This window comes from Typopeltis vanoorti, chromosome 8 (genome assembly GCF_054136105.1).
Source record: "Typopeltis vanoorti isolate ZY-2024b chromosome 8, IOZ_Tvanoo_1.0, whole genome shotgun sequence".
Taxonomy (NCBI): Eukaryota; Metazoa; Arthropoda; class Arachnida; order Uropygi; family Thelyphonidae; genus Typopeltis; species Typopeltis vanoorti.
This window is the reverse complement of record NC_143556.1, coordinates 49,762,502-49,786,837: the sequence shown is the minus strand read 5'-3', so window position 1 is coordinate 49,786,837 and position 24,336 is coordinate 49,762,502. Positions and strand designations below refer to the sequence as shown.

At 36.2% G+C, this 24,336-nt stretch overlaps 1 protein-coding gene across 1 annotated transcript in view; it reads left to right on the top strand.

Moving 5' to 3' along the window:
- Positions 1 to 24,336, top strand: part of Vps52 (vacuolar protein sorting 52) — a 273,390-nt gene that overhangs the window by 203,869 nt on the left and 45,185 nt on the right. The window contains exon 13 of the mRNA XM_090396657.1: positions 19,810 to 19,928. Within this exon, the coding sequence (XP_090252783.1) occupies positions 19,810 to 19,928 (119 nt within the window). The remainder of the gene's footprint in view (positions 1 to 19,809; positions 19,929 to 24,336) is intronic.

The following is a 24,336-nucleotide window of genomic DNA, read 5'->3' as shown; positions in this document are numbered from 1 at the left end:
GATTCTCGGATTTCCTCACCGTATTTTCTTTAATGGCGTCTCCGCTATTCTTTTGTTCTGCTCGAAACGAAGCACTCTTTCACTGACTTATACACTGGTGTTAGTTCACCAGCGGCCCTTTCTTCTAGAACTCTGGTTGCATTGTAGCTGCAGCTTTGATCCACGTGGCATGTATAGCAAGGGGAAATTCTTACTATGCGTGGCGGCAAGCTTTCCACAGCTATTCAGCTCTCCGCTCAGGAAACCAGGAACCGATGAAGAAGAGAAGAGAGCGATTCAAATCCCCACCGAAACCTATATACCACAAAACAGCGCCCTCACTCGGTGGTGTCGTCATGCATATGGCGGCAGCCGATTGGATTCCGCGGCTCCGAACTGTCTTTGACATGGCCTAAAACTTGTATTAACTTATACACATCCTTTCAGTAATTTTACACGATTTTCTATCTTAATTAATTTACTAACGTTCTCTATTCAGTTTATGTGCTTCTCTAACATTACTTAAAATTTACAAAACTGAATATATACATGTTCTTGGGTCATTAATAGGCACATTTTCCATCTGGAGGCATAAGTATGTGTTTATCCATCCCTTCTGAGGTTACCTTATGTTGGGTCGGAAAAAGGATGACTCATCAAAAGTGAATCAGCACTTTTTCCGACACAACATTATGGAATAATAATATCAACAGAAAAATCAAAAAACAATGGCCTTTAAAGGACAAGATCTAGTAAGAACTAAAATAGTAAAAGATAACAAGATTTTAGAAAAGGTGAATTCATTTAACTACCTAGGATGTATGATTACATACGAAAATGAAAAAGATATAAACCTAACAATTGCAAAATATTTAAAAATAACAGGTGTAATCAACTCTATATTTAAACCTAACTTAGTACAAAAACAAACCAGACTAAAAGTATAGAATACATTAGCCCTACCAGTCCTATTGTATAGAAGTCTGGACAGTAAAACAAAAAAAGACAAACGAAGATTAATAACAGCTGAAATGAAGTTTATAAGAAAAACTGTCAAGTATACTCTATTCGATCACAAAAGAAATGAAGAAATTATGAAAGAATTAAACCAGGAATCAGTAATAGAAAAAATTAAAAAATATAAACATAAATGAATGGAACACATTGAAAGAATTAAAAGAGAAAGATTACCAAAACAAGCCTTAAATTACTAACCATTAGGATAAAGAAAACCAGGACATCCTCTTAAGAGATTCAACGATGACTTCTAAGGCCAGAACAGGCCACCCTAGTGTTATAATGTCATTCTAATAGGTAATATTTACTTAATATGGTTTAACTTCTTTACTTAACTATCTCTTGAATAATTTGTCCTATCTCAGCAGTGCCTATAACGTGTCTGTCTTTGTCTTACTATTATATACTTCAGCCCCTTAGATTATCACATGCGTGAGTCTGATCTACATAGGGATTGTCTCAAGGTTAACCCAACCCCTTGGTAACAAAGCATCTGAAGTTAACTTCGCTTAAGGTTCTGGGAAAATTTATTTGTTCTGCTGTGCCACCCAGAACCCTTAGATGGAAAACTTCTCAGTCAACAAGTGAACCTTCAGATATGCATGTGATTAATCTAATCTATTTCTATACTAAGTTATCAGTTATCAATACCTTCCATAATCAACCATGTTTGCAGTCGTGGTCTTAATTAACAATTATTTCCCGCTTAGATCTGAATAATTTATGAGTTGTGCATCGGATTCTTAGACACAGGCAACCAAATTAATAAGAGCAAAAGGTTTATTTAACATAATGATCATCATACAGAATATAGAACTTTCAATTATCACTATACTACTAGATTACAAAGTAAAATTAATCAATATACATCACACAGTAATTAATACTACAAAAACATTATGTTCAAAGCTGGTTCAAAGCTCGCATTAGATTATAAAACCAATAATGACTTTTAGGTGTTAATCAAACTGTCTGGATTAGACATCTCTACAGCTCTTAAACATAGCTAGTAATCAACACAAGTACAATTATAATACATAGCACATATTGCTCACCGACTATGATTAAAATATCACAGTTCTGTCTTAATTTTTGATAGTCTCAAAACTTTATGAAAGTCTATGATTCTTAAGTCACAATTATTTCTTTTAGGCTTGCACGGTGATCCGAGTACATTTTCGAAAATTATGGAGACAACTACCGTGTTTGAGTAAAACTTTAGTTTAATATAACTAAACTCTACATTCAATGTTTCGATCTTTATATCAAGGTCATCTTCTGGAGCATATGCACTATATACAGAGAACAAGCTACACTACAATCTATCTGGTTTGTTAAAGTTGCTGACCAACCGTTACAACAATTGTTGGCCTGACCTCTAGTGAAAAAAAAAAAAAAAATGGAATATACATCAACGCTGGAGTCCTATTATTAATATTATCTGTTGGTTGTAGAATTACATTGGGCACAACAACAAGTCTATGTGTGTGTGTGTGTGTATGTATATATATATATATATATATATATATACACACATATACATATATTTACAATATGATTATACATTTACATTTCAACCAGTTGGTATGGAATGGTTTCTAATACTAGCTAGAAGTTGGCTAGAGTCCTGACTTATGCTGGTTCTTATGTATTAGGTAGGCTGAATGTGTGCCATCCAGATTCTTGGAATGTTCATGCCGCCATTGTTGTTGATATTTGGGTGGTTTTTCAGAATTTCGCAGGCTTCCTTAAATTTCCTTTCATACTAGGTTTTTGTATGGTGTAAAGAGCGGGTGCTTTTCCAGTCGATTTGGTGTAAGGTGTTGAGCATGTGATCTGAGAGGCCTGCTTCACCAATGTGCCTTATGTGTTCTTTCTTACGTATAGGGATTGTTTGTTCTGTTTCACCAATGTACTGTAAGTTACGGGTGCAGCGGATGCAATAGACTCCAGGATGTGCCAAGGGGAGGAGAGGATCCTTAGAGGAGTTGAATATGGTTTTAAGTTTAGTATGTGGCATTGAGGTTATAATGGTGTAGGATTCTGTTGATTTTTTCTGATAACCCTTTAATGTATGGGATGGCTATGGTTTTACTGTAATCTAGATTCTTTTTTGTTGATGTTTTATGGAGTATTTTTGTTATAGCTATTAATTATGAATGTGTCGATGATGATTTTTAGTTCTTGCTTCAGGGCTTGCTGGTTAGAGCAAATTGTTATGGCCCTGTTTTTAAGGGTGTTAATGACTCCATATTTTTGTGATGGATGTTGGTATGAATTAGCATGTATGTATCGACCGGTGTGTGTGTTGGTTTTCAGTAGACCGTGAAGGATAGACTGCCTGAGGGGAGACGTGTAACTAGTGTGTCTAGGAATGGGAGCGAGTTCTGATTTTCAATTTCGATGGTAAATTGTATGCGTTCATGTGGTTTGTTCAGGTAGCTAAGGAATGTGTTTAGCGTTTTGTCGCCCATGCGGCCAGATAGCAAACACATAGTCAAAGTATCTGAGCCATATTGTAGGTTTTAGAGTGGCGGTTGATCAGTAACTTTAACAAACCAGATAGATTGTAGTGTAGCTTGTTCTCTGTATATAGTGCATATGCTCCAGAAGATGACCTTGATATAAAGGTCGACACGTCGAATGTAGAGTTTAGTTATATTAAACTAAAGTTTCATCCAAACACGGTAAGTTGTCTCCATAATTTTCAAAAATGTAAGTTACAATTACCTTCCTCTCACACATTACTTGATTAAAGGTTTACTATACCGAACTTGAGGATTCCTCATACTTGTCCTTTCGATGCTTGGATGATTCCTTTCCTTTCAAACATTTTCTTCCCTCTATGTTAAGGCTAAAATTCCTGTCAGCTTAGGTTGGTCCCTCATGGAGTCTGCATACTGATCATCTGTGCCTAGAATATTCTTAGCGTGAGGCAATTCTGCATCCATAAGGCATGCTACCTGGCCACTATCTTTTCCGGGAGTAGCCCGTTGCTTCGAAAATCCTCTATTCGTTCATCGTAGGACTTGGAATCCGTGATCCCTCTAATCACGACCCGACACCTCCGACTTCTGCCACCGAGAGAGAACAGAGAATCCAGACAAAAAAACAAAAGCCATTGGGATGTTTTCCAGCCCTTTTATATCAACCCCTACCGGGACTCCTTGTAACCCTAAATTTTCACCCGACACGTTATTCCTTTGCACTCGTGGGTCTTGCCTTTTCGTATCGTCTTCCCTGAAAACTTAGGTCATCGTGTGCCGTATGCGTGCATGACCGCTTGAGGCAACTTACTAATCCGGTGTCTTGCTCGCATACTTTGACCTTATAATCTCAGTTGGTTATATGCAATTTACACAGTAATTCTTTTATATCAATTCTAACAGAAAATATGTATATAACAAATTCATTGTCTAACATACAATTTAGTAGATATTTTACACAAGAATATTCAAAAGTTTTACACTAATTACAGTATCCAATATTTGTCAGGCTATATACAACTTATACTAAAATTCAAGCATATCCTTTTCAAGGGTTTTAACTTGTCAAATTATGAATGAAACATTCCTTAGTGAATTAAATTGTGAATAAATTGTATTCATTCACAATTTAACACTAGGCCTAAATCCTTGACAATCATGATGATGATGATGATAAAAAAATAATAAATGGGGACCAGAAAGACTAACTGGCAGATGGTAGGCAGTTAAGAGAATCAGAAGAAATAGTTGAATTACTGAGTGATCACTTTTTGTGGGTATAATGGTATCCCATTTGAAATATTGCAGTGACAAATAGACTATGGCTACCCTGACACGCAAATCCGGAGTTACATGGTTTCTTATATGTACGTATTCCCGTCCCGCTTCACGGCTCACCAGTAGTCATATCTTTTCAGCGCCGGCTGCATTCGCCAGTGTCGCACGTGCTGTGAACAAGCACTGACGTGTTTCGCGCGGTCACCATTCATACATGATTTTCATAGTCTACAAACCTTGCGATTGTTTAATGTTATGTTCTTGATAAAACTTTTATCACATAAAAAATAATAATGTTGTCCAAAAGAAGCAAGTCCGATTTTTCTACAGCTAGCAAGAAAAGAAAAACATTCACTTTGGAAACAAAACTCAATATTATTAAGGATTTTGAAGGCAGAATGAAAATTTGTGAGTTAGCAAAGAAGTTTGATCTACAGAATCCACAGTAAGAACAATCGTAAAAGAAAGGTTTACAGATTTTGGAGGACATAGATTCTAACAAGGAACGAATTGTAGCCATATGGCAAGGAATAAAAAAAAATCATTAGCTTGCTATGAAGAAATTTTGTGTGACAAGAAAAAGACATTATGCCGTCAGACGAATCTATTAGATTTTATGAAACCATCTACATCGAAATAACTTTCTTTTTTTATGCACGAAAAACTACAATTATGATTATATTTCTTAAAAAATATAGATGTTTTTGTAAACTTTTGGTCCCAATTAACTAATATTTTATTGTTTGTATATATAAATTACATGCAAAATTATACCCCAAGTTACGCGAATTCAACTTACGCGCATTTTGTTGGTCCCACCTACCGCGTAACTTTGGGTTATGACTGTACATAATAGTACAGGAAGTGCATGAATTCAGCCATGAGATTGGATGGGATGCTAACCTTGATGGTATGAGGTTGTGCACGATGTTGCCAATGCCCATAACTTGACTGTTTAAGTCTCAGCTCCCAAATCGCAATAAAAACAAGTAAAATATTTGACCTATTCAGGCACAATTTTTAGTGAAGATAACAAATTAAATAAAGAAATAAACAATGGAATAAGCAATTTGAATAAATTTATATGGAATACTTCTGAATAAATCCATTACAAGTCTGCAAGATTCCCTGACTAAATTGAATAACTGTTGTAATAAATTTGGTATGAAAATCAACAATAAAAAGAAAAAGACTTTGAAAATAGGCAGAAACATTGAAAACATGAACTTTATACTGATGAACCTATAGAAGAAGTAAGCTATTTCAGCTATTAGGCACATTTTTAGTGAAGATGGCAAATTAAATATGAAAATAAACAACAGAATTAATAATGTGCTGGTATGGTGGGAAATCAGCTGAATAAATTTATATGAAATAAGTAAGAAATGGGTCAAAACACTAAATTAGCTGTATACAAGACAGTGTTCAAATCATTTTTAACTTATGGATCTGAGAATTGGGTAAGAAATAAAACACTTGATCAAAGACTGGAGACCTCTGATATGAGAGTTCTGAGAAAGATTAGTGTAGTGAACAGATAGCATCAAAAGTAGTATCATGTTAAAAATGAGAGAACTTGCCATTGCTAGCATTTAGGAATGTGTTAGTGGAGCTATTCTCAGGTGGTGTAGTCATTTAAACAAAATGGGAGAAGAAAAATTAGCAAAACAAGTGTTTTTTGCCAGGTTGCCAGGAAAAGGACTCAGAGGAAGACCAAGATGTACGTGGATTGATACAATAAAAAGCTCCTTAAAAGACAGAAATATAAGAGCTGATAATATTGGATCGTGACAGATAACAGAGTAATTTGGAGGAAAATTGTTGATCGGAAGTTAGTAGTGGTGTAACTTTTTCATGTAATGCTATCATAATTATCTTGTACACCCTCTTTGAGGGTACATATCAGGAATTTTATGATGATGATTATATGGAGTATGAGAAAAATTAGCCAGAACACTTACACTAGAAATATACCGTGTTGAAACAATTTTATTTTATGGATCTCAGAGTTAGAAATACAACATTTCATCAAACTGGAGACCTTAGATATGAAAGTTATGAGAAAAATTAGGAGAGTGAACAGATGGCATTAATGGCAGAATCATATTAAAAATGAAGATATTGGGAAGAACCCAAGCATTACAAATCTGCAGGTATAACTTTTCTAAAGATAATTAAGGGAACTTAAATTGTACATATTTGCTCTTGATGTATTAAAATAAAGAACTTTTATTGTTAAAAGACTAGAAGATAAATGATAAAATATACAAAAAGCCAACAAGTTTCACTAGCCACTGTCTAGCATTTTCAAGGCTGAACTGGTGTGAAAACAAATGCATTAAGTTACATGTAAAACATGTAATTAAGGGAATTAAAAGGATAGCTAAAAGGATAAAAATGTAGAAAGGAGGTGGTGCTGGGTTTTAAAACTGGAAAAGTAATAAGAAAGTTCAATAAAACATCATTATTATCATCAATTTCTTGATATGTACCCTTAAGGGGGGGGGGTGTACAAGTGTACCATTACAGTACATCTTAATTAAGTTTCTATTATTAGTGATGTCTTGTCAACAGTTTTGCTCCAAATTATTTCATCATTTCGATATTATCAAATCTTATATTTCTGTTTTGTAGGGCATTTCTACTGCATTAGTCCACCTGGATCTTGGTGATCCTGCCATCTTTCTGACCATATATTACATTAGATTAGCTCTGTTCACATGTGCCTGATTGCTAACAGTGTCAGGTTCCTTACTAATATCATCTTTTTTTTAAAATATTTTTCTGCTATTGATGATATCTGTTCACTCTCCTTAGTTTTCTCATAACTCATATCACAGATCTCCACTCTTGGATTTCACACAACTCTGAAATCCATAAGTTAAAATTGGTTTGAACACTGTTGTATATGTTAATAGGTCAATGTTTTGGCTGATTTCTCTCTTATAGGTCAAATATTTGCTTGTACTGTAGATGCTCATTGAGAAGGCAGTTAAAATTTTCCTACATATTTTCATAGGGTTGGTATTTTTTATTGTTAATTTTCATGCCAAATTTGTTACAACTTTTATCAGTTTAGTAAATGCATCCTGGAGATTTACACACTACAGTTTTTTAGGAGTACTGCATCATTTGCATAAATCAACGAGACAAGTTCGATATCTCCATTTCTGATATCAGGTTTAATGCCACTTTCTTTCATAATATGATCCATATAGATAGTAGCATTAAACCTGTTATCAGAAATGTAATCAGGTGTAAGACAATAGCAAACTCTATCTCTGCTCCTAGAGTTTGCCCTTGTCTTACACCTGATGTTACATCAGTCTTCCTGTATTCCCTTCATTTCTAACTGCTGATTAAATGTAGACCAGGGGGTGGCCAACCTTTTACGTTCCATGCAACAATTTTTTCATGTACGAGTTCAGATATGCTATACAACTCTTGCACCCTTAAAACTCCCAGTAAAAATATGTTAATATAGACATGATATATTGATTTAATATAAAAATAAGATTCTCTCTCTGTAACTCAGACCCAAGAACTAGCTTCAGTTTTCTTTCTATTTCAGTCTGATGTTGTGTTTTGTAGCGTCTATTAAGATCATATCTTTTATTATGTGAGAAAATGTTTTCATAAATAATGCACAATGGTTTTCCTGATGATTTGTTATAAATAAGAACTCATTTTCCAACTATACATTGAATTCAAGCTTACTATCATCTTCTGTTTTTCTTTTGCTCATTTTCTTTTGTACTGTGATGGATAACTGAATGTAAAAAGATTTAATTTTTGAAAAAGTACAAAGCAGCAAATGTTCAGAAAGAACAAACAAAGCACAACTCCATAACACACAAGTATCAGTTGTAAACTGATTGACAAAAACCTCTGAGCACCACTGTTGCTAACCCTTGGCACTCAGGATCAAACAAGTGAATATGCAATAGATGTGCACGAAACAATAAAATGGCTAAAAATAATTAAGGAGTTTTACAAATCACTTTTTGGTTACTTTTTTGCATAAATGGGCTTACTTTTTTATTATCATCATCATCATCATCATCAAATTCCTGCCATGTACCTCAAGGGGTGTACAGGATATGACAGTACTACATGAAAAAATTACATCATTACTAACTTCCTATCTACAATTTTCCTCCAAATCAGTCTGTTACTTGTCAAGACTCCAACATTATCAGATCTTATATTTCTATCGTCTAAGGCACTTTGCACCGTATCAATCCACCTATATCTTGGTCTTCCTCTGGGTCGTTTTCCTGCCAACCTGGCAGAGAACACTTGTTTTGCTAATCTTTCCTCTCCCATTCTATTTAAGTGACCATACCACCTCAGATTAGTCCTGCTAACGCATTCCTGGATGCTGACAATGTCAAGTTCTTTCCAAATATCCTCGTTTTTAATGTGATATTGTCATTGATGCCATCTGTTCATGCCTCTAATCTTTCTCAGGACTCTCATTTCTGCGCTCTAGTCTTTGGTCAAGTGTTTTACTTCTGACCCAGCTCTCAGATCCATAAGTTAAAACTGGTTTGAACACTGTCTTGTATACAGCTAATTTAGTGTTCCGACTAATTTCTTTCTTATTCCATATGAATTTATTCAATTGACTTCCCACCATACCAGCTTTGCTGATTCTGTTGTCTATTTCTATATTTAATTTACCATCTTCAGTAAAAATCGTGCCTAAGTAGCTGAAATGTTTTACTTGTTCCACAGGTTCTCCATTCACAACACAGTTGACATTTTCAATGATTCTGCCTATTTTCATTGTCTCTGTCTTTTTATTGCTGACCTTCATACCATATCTATTACAACAGCTATTCAATTTAGTCAGAGAATCTTGCACACTTGTAGCGGATTTATTTAGAAGTATAACATCATCCGCATAAAGCAAAGAGCTGACATTAACATCTCCAATTTTGATATCCTGTTTAATACCACATTCCTTCATAATGTGATCCATATAGATAATGAATAACAGAGGGGATAATATACATCCTTGTCTCACACCAGATTTAACATTAAACCATCTTCCTGTACTTCCTTCAATTCTAACTGCTGACTTACAACTCAAATAAAGACTAAGTATTGCTTGATATAATGCCCCGTTGACACCATATAACTGCAGCGTATTGAATAGCTTCTCTCTTGGCACCTTATCATATGCCTTTTTCAAATCAGCAAAACTTAAATACAGATCTTTGTTGTATTCTCATGCTTTCTCGACTATTTGTCGTAAAGTGAAGATCTGATCCTGACAGCCTTTATTTGGCCTGAATCCAGCTTGTTCTTCACCAAGCTTTTCTTCCACAATTCTTCTCAACCGTTTCTTAAGTATCCTTGCATAAATCTTGCCAGGAACACTCAGTAGGGAAATACCTCTGTAATTCTCACATTCAGTTTTATTTCCCTTTTTATATATGGGTACTATGAGAGCTCTACTCCAATCATCGGGAATTCGTCCCTCTGTCCAGGCTTTCTGAACTATGCAGTGCAGCCACTGTAAGACTTTTATACCACCATACTTCAGCATTTCTGGTCGAATATCATCTACTCCTGCTGCCTTTCCACATTTCAAGCCTTTGATGGCTTTTTCTACTTCAAGTATGGATATGTATTCCTGACTGGATGCTTGGTCAATGTTTTTTATCACTGTGCTGTCATCACTGCTTGTTTCATTTAGCAGTTTTTCAAAGTAATTACTCCATACTTCAAGGATATCTTTTTCTCCTGTTTTCATGTCACCTTTATCATCTCTAATTCCTTTTACAGCACTCTTTCCTCCATTCCTAAGCTTCTTCAACAACCTCCAGAATATTTTGCCACCTTCTTGATATTTATTTTCTATATTCTTGCCAAAGTCCTCCCATGACTTTTGTTTAGCTAGTTTTACACACTGTTTAGCTTTCTTACATTTGTCTCTGTATTCTGTAAGAGTAAAAGCTGACTTATTTGCCAGGAACTTTTGATAAGCTTTCTTCTTTTCCTTCACTGCCTCTTTAACTTCCTGTGTCCACCAGGGAGTTCTGATTTTTTTATCCTTGCACACAACCTCACCTCATGCCTCTCTGGTTGGGGTCCAATGTGCCAATTCTAATCATCCAATGTGCCTTAGGTTGGCTATTCCTTATGTAGACTATGTATTGCTCTGTATATTGTTTCATTTATTCCATATAATAACATTGTAAGTCAACAGTTAAAATTAAAGGAGGTACAGGAAGATGGTGATGTTAAATCGTGTGAGACAAGGATGTGCATTATCTCCACTGTTATTCATCATCTGTATGTATCATATTATGAAGGAAAGTGGTATTAAACCTGATATCAAAATTGGTGATGTTAAACTGAACTCTTTACTTTATGCAAATGATGTTATACTCCTAAATAAATCCAGTACAAGTCTGCAGGATTCCTTGACTAAATTGAATAACTGCTGTAATAAAGTTGGTATGAAATTCAGCAATAAAAAGATTAAAACTATGAAAATAGGCAGAAACATTGAAATCATTAACTGCATACTGAAAATGAACAACCTTAAAAGAAGTCAAACATTTAGGCACTTTTAGTGAATATGACACAACCTGTGTAGCTCAGTAGAAGTGGCATTTGCACTCTATGGCACTTGACCGCACGAAGAAAGGATTTGGTGGTTCAAATCTAGTTGCCGACTAGAGGAAATTTTTCAAAGCCTTTTTTCGACCGGTTCCTGAGTTAGTCGATCTCTGGCATGGGCTACCGGGTTTTTTCTCCCGGAAACTCGGGTTTTTCGTCCCGTAAACTCAAGAAAATCGACCGTCGAACCCACACTATTTTCAGACATTAAAAATATTGTGTTAGGGTTAGGGACCACGAGATGATGGCACTAGCTTGCCGCCTTCTTCACTGTGTACTGATGAATCAGTGATTGCCCTGGACTAGCCATCTCTGATTGGCTACCAGTGGAAATTGAACTGCCCTCTCAGTCTCCAAAAGTTAGATAGGGTAAATGGCCCCGCCTACTCCCTATATGGGAACAAAATAGGCGTTAGCTGATTTTTTTTTTTTTATAGTGAATATGACAAATTAAATATGGAAATGGACAATGGAATTAGTAAACCTGGTATGGTAGGAAGTGAACTGAAAGTGTATAGTGAATTGATGAAGATTTTGTTGAAAAATGACAGAATGCTTATGTAAAATAGAGGATTTATCCATCTAGAAACTATTGCTGAATAAATTATTTTATTTAACAATGACTGAGTAAAGTAACTGATTAATTTAAAGTAACTGGAGGTGTATAATAATAATAATAATAATAATAATAATAATAACTTCATAGCTAGGTACCTTGTATATAGAGGCAGGTGACTTCACATCAGATTGCCACAGTATCCCATAATGCACAGCACACTTCTTTTTAGACACGTATATCATTATGCATTATTTGGAAAGTAACTACCAGGTTGCTTTTGACATTTATAGAGTTCTCATCAATGGTAGCCAGATCCTGAAAATACTGAGAGCTAAATCAACCGTAGAAGTCATGCCGAACATTTCTGCTTATCTAGGATTCATTTCCTACTCTTTTGTTTAGGTCTTCACAAAGAATTAGCCTTTCCTCCTCTTTGATCTCCATTTCCCTCTCTGGTGCTCCTTGCTACCAGAATGTTCTTTAGTGCCATAGGTACAAGTCAGTCTCATTGTCAAATTTCCTATTTTGAAATTGCCTAAAAATCAAAAAGTTTATCTTCCTGTTTAGTATTGTATATTGTATGCTTCTCATTCCTTGCTGATTAGTGTTGTTGAATATAGGATCTTATTGTTTAGAGTACCTCACCTGTTTATTTTCTTTGTCTCTTGATAACACCTCTGTTGACAAGTGTTTCTGCTATCTTCATTTTTGATGAGTTTGAAGTTGTCTCTGAAGAAAACACTCAGAGCCTTTACTTCAGCTTGCATGATATTTATTTATGGTGTACCATTATACAAGGTGTTAACCAAAAGTCCGGTGTATTTGAATAGCACATGTGCAAATCAGTTGTAGTTTAGCCTTTCACTACTATAAGGACGAGCAGTACCTTTTGTGAATCAGTATGCCTGCAAGCTGAGAGGCTGCATTGTTTGGTTATATGCGTTTTTGTAATGTTGTGTTTAGTATTCAATGATTTTATTCTCTAACTGAAATGGTGAATTCTAAGGAGTGAAGAATCTGTATCAAATGTCAAGTCAATGTTGATTTATTTATTATTATTATTATTATTTGGCTGGAGACTCATCTCCCCCCCCCCCTTCCCTCTAGTCAAACTGTCAACGGCAAGTTTTCTTGTGAGGTTTTGAAACGGCTAAGGGAGAAGTTCAGTGCAAATGTCCAGGCAAGTGGACCTTTATCAACTATTGCTCTCCCCAGCTTTGCATCATCAGCAAACAACTGAATATCCCCTCTTAAATCTTTCCCTTTGTCATTGATATACAAATTAAGTACCTGGCTTCCAAAAACACAATAGTCATTCCCCATTTTCTTTACTCACCTGACCTTTCTCCCCCTGAAACTTTTTCCTGTTTCCAAAGATGAAATTTCAGCTGAAAGGGCATTGTTTTTACATGATTGATGAGATACAAGCAGAATCACAAGAGGTACTCAAAATAATCACACTTGAGGACTTCCAGGGATGCATGGAATCATGGAAAAACAACTGGAATTGCTTATACATGTTCAAGGGGGACTACTTCGATGGTGACAGTGGAAACTATGAGTTAGGGTAAGTAATTATTTTTTGAATGGTCAAATTCCCCAAACTTTTGGATAACACCTCGCATTTAGTTTTTGTTTATGTGCGTGTGTGTTTAAGCCATACAGAATACAGTTTGTTCATCTGATTTCCATATTGTCAGTCCATACCCATTTGTTCAGTATCCCAGTGGATAAATGGTAATGAGGGTGTACCATAATAAAGGAATATTAGGCATTAAGTCATAACCCCTGGTTACTCCTCCACGTTCTCTGTGGAGGTCTCTTCCCCATAATGTGGTTTCTCCACTTTCCAGTTAACAGGTGTTATGTTCGAATCTTATTGTGGTATGGACATTTGTGAAAATCTTTGGGTAGTTAACAGTTTTTGAAATAACTGGTGTGATAACTATCCTGCTTATCTGATATCTGAAATGACTTGAAGAAGTATCATGTTTTCTCTCTAGAGTTCTATCCTTGAGTCCATCCATGGTACTAAATGTACGATAGGTTTATTGTCTTTCATAGATGGGATTCACATTTAAAAAAAAAGTGAAGTAGTTTTGGAATTAGAATACATATTAAATGGTTTTGCTACTAATGAACCAAGTTTGCAAAAATAAAAACATTATTAAATTTCCTCCTCTGCTAATTATGCTTGTAACAGAGAACCTAAAAATTACTCTAAATACTTGAGAAATACAAATCTGTAAAAATTACCTATAAACCAATATATAAACTGGCTGTTCTCCAAAATATCAAATATATCCATTATCATCAGGAGTGTAAACTTGCTTGTTGCAGATAATATGACTGATCTGTATAAGTAGCAAGTGTATATTTTTAGTGTTCACTGTTGTGAATCCTGACTATATTAAACATATAGGAAGTTTGCATGGTATTCAACATTTTTCATGTAGTAAGATGGAAAAATCATAACTGAAAAAAAAAAAACTTTCAAAAATGAGACTATTTTTTTGGGAAGCAACATTTGGCTGCAAGAAACTGTTGAAGATCTGAGTGACAGTCATCCTCTGTGCAAATAAATAAATACACAAGCAAGGCCATGCATATTTTGTACCCATATTAATTTCTTCATCATGTACCATGCAATCGCATTGTGATTGCTCTGACTTTGAGGATGCCTTGGTAACTGAGACAAAATATTGATATTAAACTACTTTATTTATTTAGATTATATATATATATACCGGGTGATTATAAAATAACGTCAAGTGTTCAGGGCCCTCTAGCGAGTAAAGTATTGGATGAAACTTACCAATATTCGATAGACGTACACAGTGGAATATGGGAATTCGATTTAATGAAAAAAAAGTACCAAAAGTCGCCAACAGGGGAAATTTTGGCGCTGTTTACTGAGTAAAATGCATTAATTTGCATTATCACGTTTCTTGTGAGCGATCATGCAATAAAAGGAAAGCCTGTGAGATTTCTTATCATTCGTAGACGAACTACTTTTCGATGCCTCTTACCTTATGCGAGTGTGCTTTGTTAGTCAAACTCTATTATCAGTGGAACAATAATGCCAGTGCTTGTCTTCATGATTTTTGGCGTATGAAAAATTTACAAAAATGACCGATTAGCGTAACAAACTTACGAAAACTGATTCGGCGATTTGAAACTACTGGAACTCCAGCAGTGCAGGTAGGTAGGGGACGCAAACCAATCAATCACCAACAAGTTGCAACTGCTATTGTGGAACAGGAGATGACGAATGTGCAGGGTACCAGCAGTGCACGAGCAATATCTCGGCAAATGGATATCGCATACACAATGGTGTGGAAAATCCTACATCAGATGCTGAAGTTTTACCCCTATAAAATCAGTCATGTTCAAGAATTGCTCCCTGGTAATGTGACCACGCGAATCGACTTATCTTTGAGATTCTTAGCGTGCATAGAAGTGGATGATGCATGGCCGTGGCAAATTTTATGGAGTGACAAAGCGCACTTTTATTTGAACGGCGATATTAACACACGCAACTGTCGCATTTGGGCTGCAACTAATCCGCACGTGTCTGCAGATGCCTATCCACTTGCCCAAAGTCACAGTGTGGTGCAGATTTACGGCATCTTTTATCATCGGTCCATACTTTTATGAGGAAAATTGCCAAAATGGACCAGTGACCTGTTCCGTCAATGCTAACAGGTATGCCAATATGCTACAGAACTTTGTGGTTCCACAGCTGCAGCAAAGAGGATGTCTCGATTCGACCATCTTCATGCAGGATGGTGCACCATCCCACTTCGGACTTCAGGTACAGCGTGTTTTGTGACAACATTTCTCTGACAGAAGAATCATTAGTCGTGCATTTCCCACGGCATGGCCACCGAGATCGCCTGATCTCAATGTGACTTTTGGCTGTGGGGATTTCTTAAAAGCATTGCGTATCAAGGAGATGTACCCGGTATTCCAACTTTGAAAGATTGAATAACGTTACACGTGAGACAAATCAATTCCGATATGTTGCGAGCCACTGTGGAAAATGTCGTGCACCGTATGCAGTTCCTGGACCATCAGAATGGTGGTCATATTGAACGTCATTTGTAATTAACAATAAATGTCATGAAATTGATGTGTGCTGTCTCTCATTTGCCATTTAGTCATTCATTACTCACACCTACTAAAATTAATTTGGTACTGTTTTTTTTTTTTTTTTCGTTAAATCGAATCCCCATGTTCCACTGTGTACGTCTATCGAATATTGGTGTGTTTCGTCCAATACATTACTCGCTAGAGGGCTCTGAACACTTGACATTATTTTATAATCACCCAGTATATCTATATCTATATATATATATATATCTGATCCACAATGAAAAATGTCACAAAACCTATAGCACATCAGTGCCATGTGTGGACAAGAGAATAAATAGAAGGAATCTTTTGACAGGTGATTTTTGAAAAGGGAGGCAGAGAAGTTAGTTTCATAAGTTTGGAGCAGGTGGTAAATAGATATTGACTAGCAGCTGCTTATGCTCTTACAGTTTTGGAAGACGGTCAAGGAATGATGGTGTCCTCAGCAGAGTATTGCATGTGAAAATGCTTGTAGAATAGGCATAAGACAAATATTGAACTTTGATGAGAAGGTGATTGGAGTGGAGCTGTGTGAGAAGAGTCATCAGGTAATCAGACTGCCTTTTTGTGAATAGCATCAAGCGGTCTCGGAGAGGCTTTGAGTGCTCACTCCAAATGTATAAACAGTATTCCATGATTGGGTAGATTTGAAATTTTAAGATTAATAGTGTTAGCAGTTATATAAGTGAGAGATAGCATCTTGAGTGTAAAAGTACACAAAGTTCTTGGGCAGCTGCAGAAAGGTTGAACATCGTCCTAAGAAGATAAATCGGATTGTATTTTGGATATCTGGGTATTATCAAAAGTCAAGGGAAGTAACATGAGTTATCTTGCAAGAAATTAACCAGGACTGTTTTTGGTCACATTGACATTCATATTGTTATCGTCATCTCTAGAGAATAGCAAGATCAAAGTTTAGAGTTTAGTTAATGAAATGCTTGAGGCTTCTAATGGCGTATACTGTCATGCACAAAGCTTTAGACAGAATTTGAAGTGAGAAGTCATTTATCTGCAGGAAGGAAGAGTGTGGATGAAAATGCAGCACTTGAGGTATTGGTAAAGAAATCTGAGGAGAGGAAACCATCTCTCATGCCATGTAGTGAATGACCAGAAAGAAAGCTAACCCAATTGCAAAAGGTAAAAGGCAGACCATAGAATGGTAGTTTGCAGAGCAGGTCTCTGTGCCAGATCCAATCAAATGTCTTAGAAATGTTGAAAGCAGTCAAATTAGTTTCTCCAAACCTTTCTGTGGATCGAGGGTGGTGAAATCCACATTCCTAGTCTCTAATTAGCTAGTGGGCCTCCTCCCAAATAATGAAGAAGTTGTCTGCTGATGACTTCTCCATGTTTTTTGAGGGAGCTGAAGTGAAAGCAATTGGATAATAGTTTGTTGGTTGAAGCACAACCTTTTGGCATGATGGGAGAGATGCCATCAGGATCAGATACTTTGTTTGTGTCCATGTTATTCAGGATTCTTCTGAGTTCTAGTAGAAGATGGTGTGGCATGGAGTGAGTTCTTCTTGGTAAAGTGGGGAGGGGATTCTTTGTCTTTGCAAGAATTAGAAGCAAAGAAATGACAGTGGGGAAGCTTTGCCTTGGGTGATGCTATAATAGTACCATCTGGATGTTAGAGTGGAAACATGGACAGGTAAAAGTTGCAGCTTTTTTGCCCTTTCCATGTGGAATTTAGATTTATTGATGGCTTTTTTGTATTTTGTAGTATATGTATTAATGTGATGCTGAAATTCTGGTGTAGGCTGATTTTCTTGGAATTCCTTTTAACTCTTATTGGAGAACCAGGTTTGGATAGTGGGTGGGGATGAGTTGATTGAGGGATAAAAGTCTTTATTCCAGTGAGAATTCCATTATTCAGTCTGAACAGCTGTTTGGATCTGGAGAACCAGAGCAGTGATCAGACTATGGAAAGGAGTGGAAATCATGGATGTCATCCCATTTGGTACCCTTTTAATTCCAGAGAACATGATATGGAGAATTATTGGATGATTGTTTCATAGAGAAGGAAACTTGGATGAGGTCATGATCTGAGTTACCAAGAGGAAAACTAACATTTACAGTGTATTTGTACAGAGAGCTTGTTAACAGAGATCAAGTGGGATGGTGAGGGTTGCTTGATATTTCTCTAAGTAGGTAGAAGGAGGACTTCTCAGAACAGTAATAGAAGGGAAACTTCTTGGAAAAGAGGAAGGAGTAGACAATCAATGAGATGGGTGGATAGTGTCTGGAGTGACTGATCTTCAAACAGTTGAAGCATCCAGAAAAGCATACAACAAGACCACATGTCAAGGACTGGTGTGACACATCACTGAGCATCTGAATGACCATACAGCATCTGTTTGATGTTCAATAAACAGATGGATGACGTGTGTTAGTTCGTTAATAAGAAAGATATTGGCATCTTTGCCTGCTTAATCATTGTAACTGGGAAAGGGAAGCCAGTTTGAGTTAAATGTGGACATTTAATCTCCATGTAAGATAATTTTACTGTTTGGATATTATTTTAACTGCACAAAGTTGAACTTGAGTGATAGATATCAGAAACATCAGAGTTGTTATCAGAATTTGAAGGGTGACAAAGACAGCAAATGAAAGCAGTATGGTTTAGTGTTATTTTTTATTTTTTGAGCTGAAGCTGATTAAACAAGAAGGATTCAAGGTTTCACATTCTCTGACATGGGATGTCAGTTCTGATGAATGGAGAGCTGCTGTCCTTGTGCTAGAAGGAATCATGCAAGGTGCAGTTTTGGCAACTAAGGTGGTCAATGGCTGGTGATGTCATCAGCTGAGGTTTGTTAGAAATAATAATCTGGTTTGAATGACTGCAGGAGGGGTTGATCAAGCATATTGTTTATATTGCTGTTTAAGCCATGAATGTTATTCAAGTGGATGTGAAAGTTTTTTATTTTTGTATGAATTATCAATGTGTGTGGTTTTTTTGGGTTTTTTTTTTTTTTTTTTTTGAATATTTATGCTAAACTTTTATGTATTGATTATGTAGTCCTTCCAGGCATTGAACCGGAAAAGAAAGTGGTAGCAGAATATTTTGTCAGCTGATTAGGAGTCATATTGATTTGTTGCTCTCAAGTTTGGTTCCACAGCCATTCTACAGAGCTGTTTTACTGTTGTATCCTTTAATGTGGAGAGGTCTTTATCCCTACAGTATATTTGGAATGTTCTTGAAAGGGTGTAACTGCACGTGAGAGGGGGAATGACAGAAACTGGGACCCTTGTTCTGAAGACCAAACAGCAGTAAGACACTTCAATCCTCTAATAAGCAAGTTGGCAGTGTTTCACTTGGTAATGAAAGATATCTATCGCCTAAAAGCCTAATTGGTGCTTCCTTCAACTAGAAAAGATATGCTTTTGCATCAGCATATTTTATCTATTGTGTTGGGATAATCCATTGAATCATTCAAGCAATACTTTATCTTGTTTGTTCTTCCCTATTCCACTACTGAACTTGAAACAATTTATAACCTTATATGTGGCTTCTGAGAATGAGTAATGAACCTACCTGAACCGTTTACTACAATAGTCATTATAAACAATTCAAATATAATCATATATGTTCATGATTATAATCTTCTATGATAATAAATATCATAGAACATCTTAATGTTCTATGACATTTATTTTTTTTTAAGATATATTTAATATGAAAACTTTATTTCAAAGGAATTATTTTGGTTTTTATTTCTTCTTCAGAAAAATACAGATCTCTATGTTCAAGACTGCTATGACTCTATTGCTTTATTTTTATCCATACATATTATTCATCGTTATCAACTGCTTATGCACAAGAGAGCTGTTCCTGCATTGGATAAGTATGTTCCTGTCCTTATTCTTTTTTCTTTATATATATATATATATATATATATGTATATATATATAAAGGAAAAAAAATTATTTATTTTACTTTACTGTTTTAAATTTGATTTTAGATATTTATTTTTATGCATTCTGTTGCATGCAACAGAATGAAGAAATGAAAATTGCAATCCACGTGTTAAGGCTTAAGTACTAGGAGAAACTCATGTTAGAAGCTTAATGGAGTGAAATGGCACTGAGAAAGGATTAAAATAATTTAATTCTTCCAGTATTTTGTCTCACTCACTGAGACATCATGAGAGAGTACAATATGATACTTGTAACAAACGCACACATACACAAAGGTAATGCTAAACTAAGTGAAACACGTGGACAAAAAACTACAGTCTTAACTAGTTGGGGCACCCTCTGTTGACTGCCTAGGATATAAACTGGGATTTCAAAGTATTAGTATTTTCTTTATTTTGGGAAGTTTAATGCAATCATATTTAATTAAATTAGGCTGATCTCTGAGAGCAGCTGCAGATTCCAAAAATAATCTTTATCTTCTAAATTTACTGCATGGAGCATAGTGGTCTTTTTCCAAGTGATTCTATGAGCTGTATCTAAGCATGGTCTACAAGACGTGAAAGTCATGACTGCAGATGTATTTTTTTTCTTCCATGCAGATATTGGCTGATCTTCCTGTCTTTCCATAATAGACCAACTTGCAGAAATAGGCACTTTGTATACTCTATTTCTTGTAGCAAGGCTTATACGTTGGTCATACATAACTGGTAATTAACTTAAGGAAATTACAATGCATAAAACAATATTAATTAAAGGAAACTTTAATGATACCGTCAATGTTTCGGCAACATCACGTTGCCATCTTCAGGAACATACAAATATGGTATGTGCAAGCAGGCACTAACAAAAGCAAATGAGGAGGAAGGCAAGAAACTAATCTTGTTCCTAAGGTCCTAATGGTGCCCTCTAGCAAGCTAATTGGGTTGTCTTGGCCATTGGGCTGAAGTTCTTATGATGCAAGTCTCCCAAATTTGGGGCAGTCTCATGCACCCAAATTAGTTGAGGTTTGGAACATTTTTTAGAGCCGCTGATGATTCCATGAATAATCTTTTGTACTTGAACTTGCTGCAGTGTATTATTTTAGTTTTCTTCCAACGAATTCTCTGGTATGGTCTGCAAGCCCAGAGTGGCTGTACTGGTGAAACCGGGTGTAGTCTTTGTGTTCTGAAATCCTGATATTCGCTGTCCTGCCTGTTTGGCCAAAGTAGTGACAATTTACAGCTGCAAGGAACCTGGTATACACCAGGTAGATCTAGGGGGAAGTGGTTGGTCTTTGATAGAGTAGATAATGGATGCCAACTTTTTATATGGTCTATAACAAGAAGTTGGAATATCCTCAAAATATATGACATTGGTTATTTTCTCAGAGGTGCTCTGGATGTAGGGGATGGTGATAGATTTAGTGTAATCTTTATTGTGAAGGGGGGGGGTTACTGGTTTTAGTATTTTTTGGTGGTTGTAGCCATTGGCTAAGAAAGTATTAAGGATGTGGTTTAGTTCAGTGGTTAGGGCATCATCATCTGAGCCCTGTTATATAGCGTTTTAATAACCCCATATTATTGTTGGGGGGGGGGTGGATTGTTGGTGAATGTATCTGCCTGTATGGGTGGGTTTTCTATAAACAGAGAAAACCAAAGATCCATCAGGTTGGCAAGTGATTAGAGTGTCTAGGAAGGGGAGGGTGTTGTTTTCCTCTTTTTCCAAGGTGAACTGGACCCTGGGGTGTTGGTTGTTTAAGTTTGTTAGGAAGGAGTGGAGTGTATCTGAGCCATGTGGCCAAATAGCAAACACATCATCCACGTACCAAAGCCAAATAGTGGGTTTTTGTGGGACAGAGTTTAAGGCTTTCCTCTTCAAAGGTCTCCATGAAGAAGCTAGCCAAGAGTGGGGAAAGTGGTGAACCCATGGATGTCCCCTCTATCTGTTTATAGAATTTTCCTTGCCAAACAAAATAGCCTGAGTTCATTGTGAACTGAAATAGGGCTGAGATATTTGGCTTGATGAGCTCTAGAGTTTCCTTGAGTGGGACATTTGTGAATAGGGAGGAGACGTCAAAACTGACCGTTATGTCAGTGTGTTGAAGTGAGAGGTTTTCTATACTTGCTTTGAAGTGGGCTGAGTTTTTTATGTGTGATGGTGTGTTGCCAGTATAGTGTGTGAGCGCTTTGGCTAAATGTTTGGCTAATTTATATGTGGAGGAATCAGTGCCATCCACTATGGGACGTAACGGCACATTTTGTTTATGTATTTTTGGAAGTCCATATAATCGGCGGGGGGGGGGGGGGGTCTAGAGTTAAAAGGTTTTAGTTTGTTAGTAACTTCCACAGGCCAAGAAGTGACCTTCTTAAGGAGTCTGTGGGGAGTTCTAATCTGAGAGCTGGTAGGATTATATTCAATATAATCCTACCTAATTTAGGAACAAGATTAGTTTCTTGCCTTCTTCCTCATTTGCTTTTGTTAGTGCCTACGTGCACATACCATATTTGTATATTCCTGAAGATGGCAATATGACGTTGCCGAAATATTGAAGGTATTCATTAAAGTTTCCTTTAATTAATACCCATTTTATGCATTGTAATTTCCTTAAGTTAACTACCAGTTTTGTATACTCTAGGCACATAGAGAGAGAGTACAATATGATACTTGTAACAAATGCACACATACACAAAGGTAATGCTAAACTAAGAAACATGCAGACAGAAAACTACAGTCCTAACTAGTTGGGGCATCCTCTGTTGGCTGCCTAGGATATAAACTGGGATTTCAAAGTATTAGTGTTTTCTTTATTTTGGGTAGTTTAATGCAGTCATATTTAATTAAATTAGACTGATTTCTGAGAGCAGCTGCAGATTCCAAAAATAATCTTTATCTTCTAAATTTACTGCATGGAGCATAGTGGTCTTTTTCCAAGTGATTCTATGAACTGTATCTAAGCATGGTCTACAAGACCTGATAGTCATGACTGCAGGTGTATTTTTTTCTTCCATACAGATGTTGGCTGATCTTTCTGTCTTTCCATAATAGACCAACTTGCAGAAATAGACACTTTGTATACTCTAGGCACAGAGAGAGAGAGAGAGGAGGGAGCTGATCTTTAGTGGAACATGTAAGGGTAGCAAGCTTGTGGTGGGGCGTAAAAGCTGTGCAGGAGACTCTGACTTTTTTTTCTGAAGTGCCTTGGACATAGGGGATGATGATAGCATTATTAAAATCTTTCTAAAGAGAAGATCGAGGAGTGGTGGGGGGGGGGGTTAATTTTTTTTTTTTATGCCATGGGAACTCTAGCCATTAGATAAGCATGTATGGCATATATGATTAAGTTCTGCTGTAAGGGAGGCCTTGTTGGAACAAGAACTTTATTACAGAACTTTAATTTCCATTTCTTTTGTTGGCAACTTTCACAAAAAATTGCTAATCTCCTGAAATCTCACGACATTAGAGTAACCTTCAAACCGATTATGACAGTCCGAAAACTGTTATGCTAACCCAATGACCACAATACTTTCAACAAACATTCTAGAGTTTAAAACATCCCATGCTCTTGTGGCCTTAATTACATAGGACAAACTTCGAGAAGTTTAGAAATAAGACAAAGGGAACATATTGAAGGCATCAACAACATCAGGGCTGGCATCCCATTTCTCCAACACACTCACCACAACATTGAATGGGATAAGAGCTCCAACGGCATACATAGAAGAAGACTACAGCTCCTGAAACATAAAGAGGCTGCAGTGGTAATCCACTCACAAGGTACCCAAACAGAAACCAAGGGTTGATTCTGTGTGACATTTGGAAATCACTCATCAGATCCTAAACACATCAGAGTTTAATTTCTCTGCTAAGTATTGTATTCGATGCACCTGCTGAACATTGACTGACGATGTGCCAGCATTCATGCTTCATGTGTTTCTATTGTACTTGTGTGATGGTTCCTATGAATTTGGTATTTGTTTAGTAATGTTTTGATTCATAATCAAAGGTTGTTGTTTATTTATGTTTGTATGTTCATCCAAACCTGGATGAAGCCACTAGTTTATGTGAAAACTAGTCGGTAACTGTTGTATCAAATCTTTACGACCAATAAACCCAGTGTTAATTATTTTTATTATAGGTATTGTATATTCATTTATATTATTTATTTTTAAGAACCACGATAAACTTTCATTTGTCATTTTTTATAAAATGTGTGAGTTGACATTATAGGATTAAATCGATGACCCTTCCTTCACGGGTTCACTTCAACCTCTGTCTCACAGATGCAGTGTTTCATCTCTATGTCTCTTCTGCAGGTACTTCCATAGTCACTGCTCCAGTGAATTGGCAAACATCATT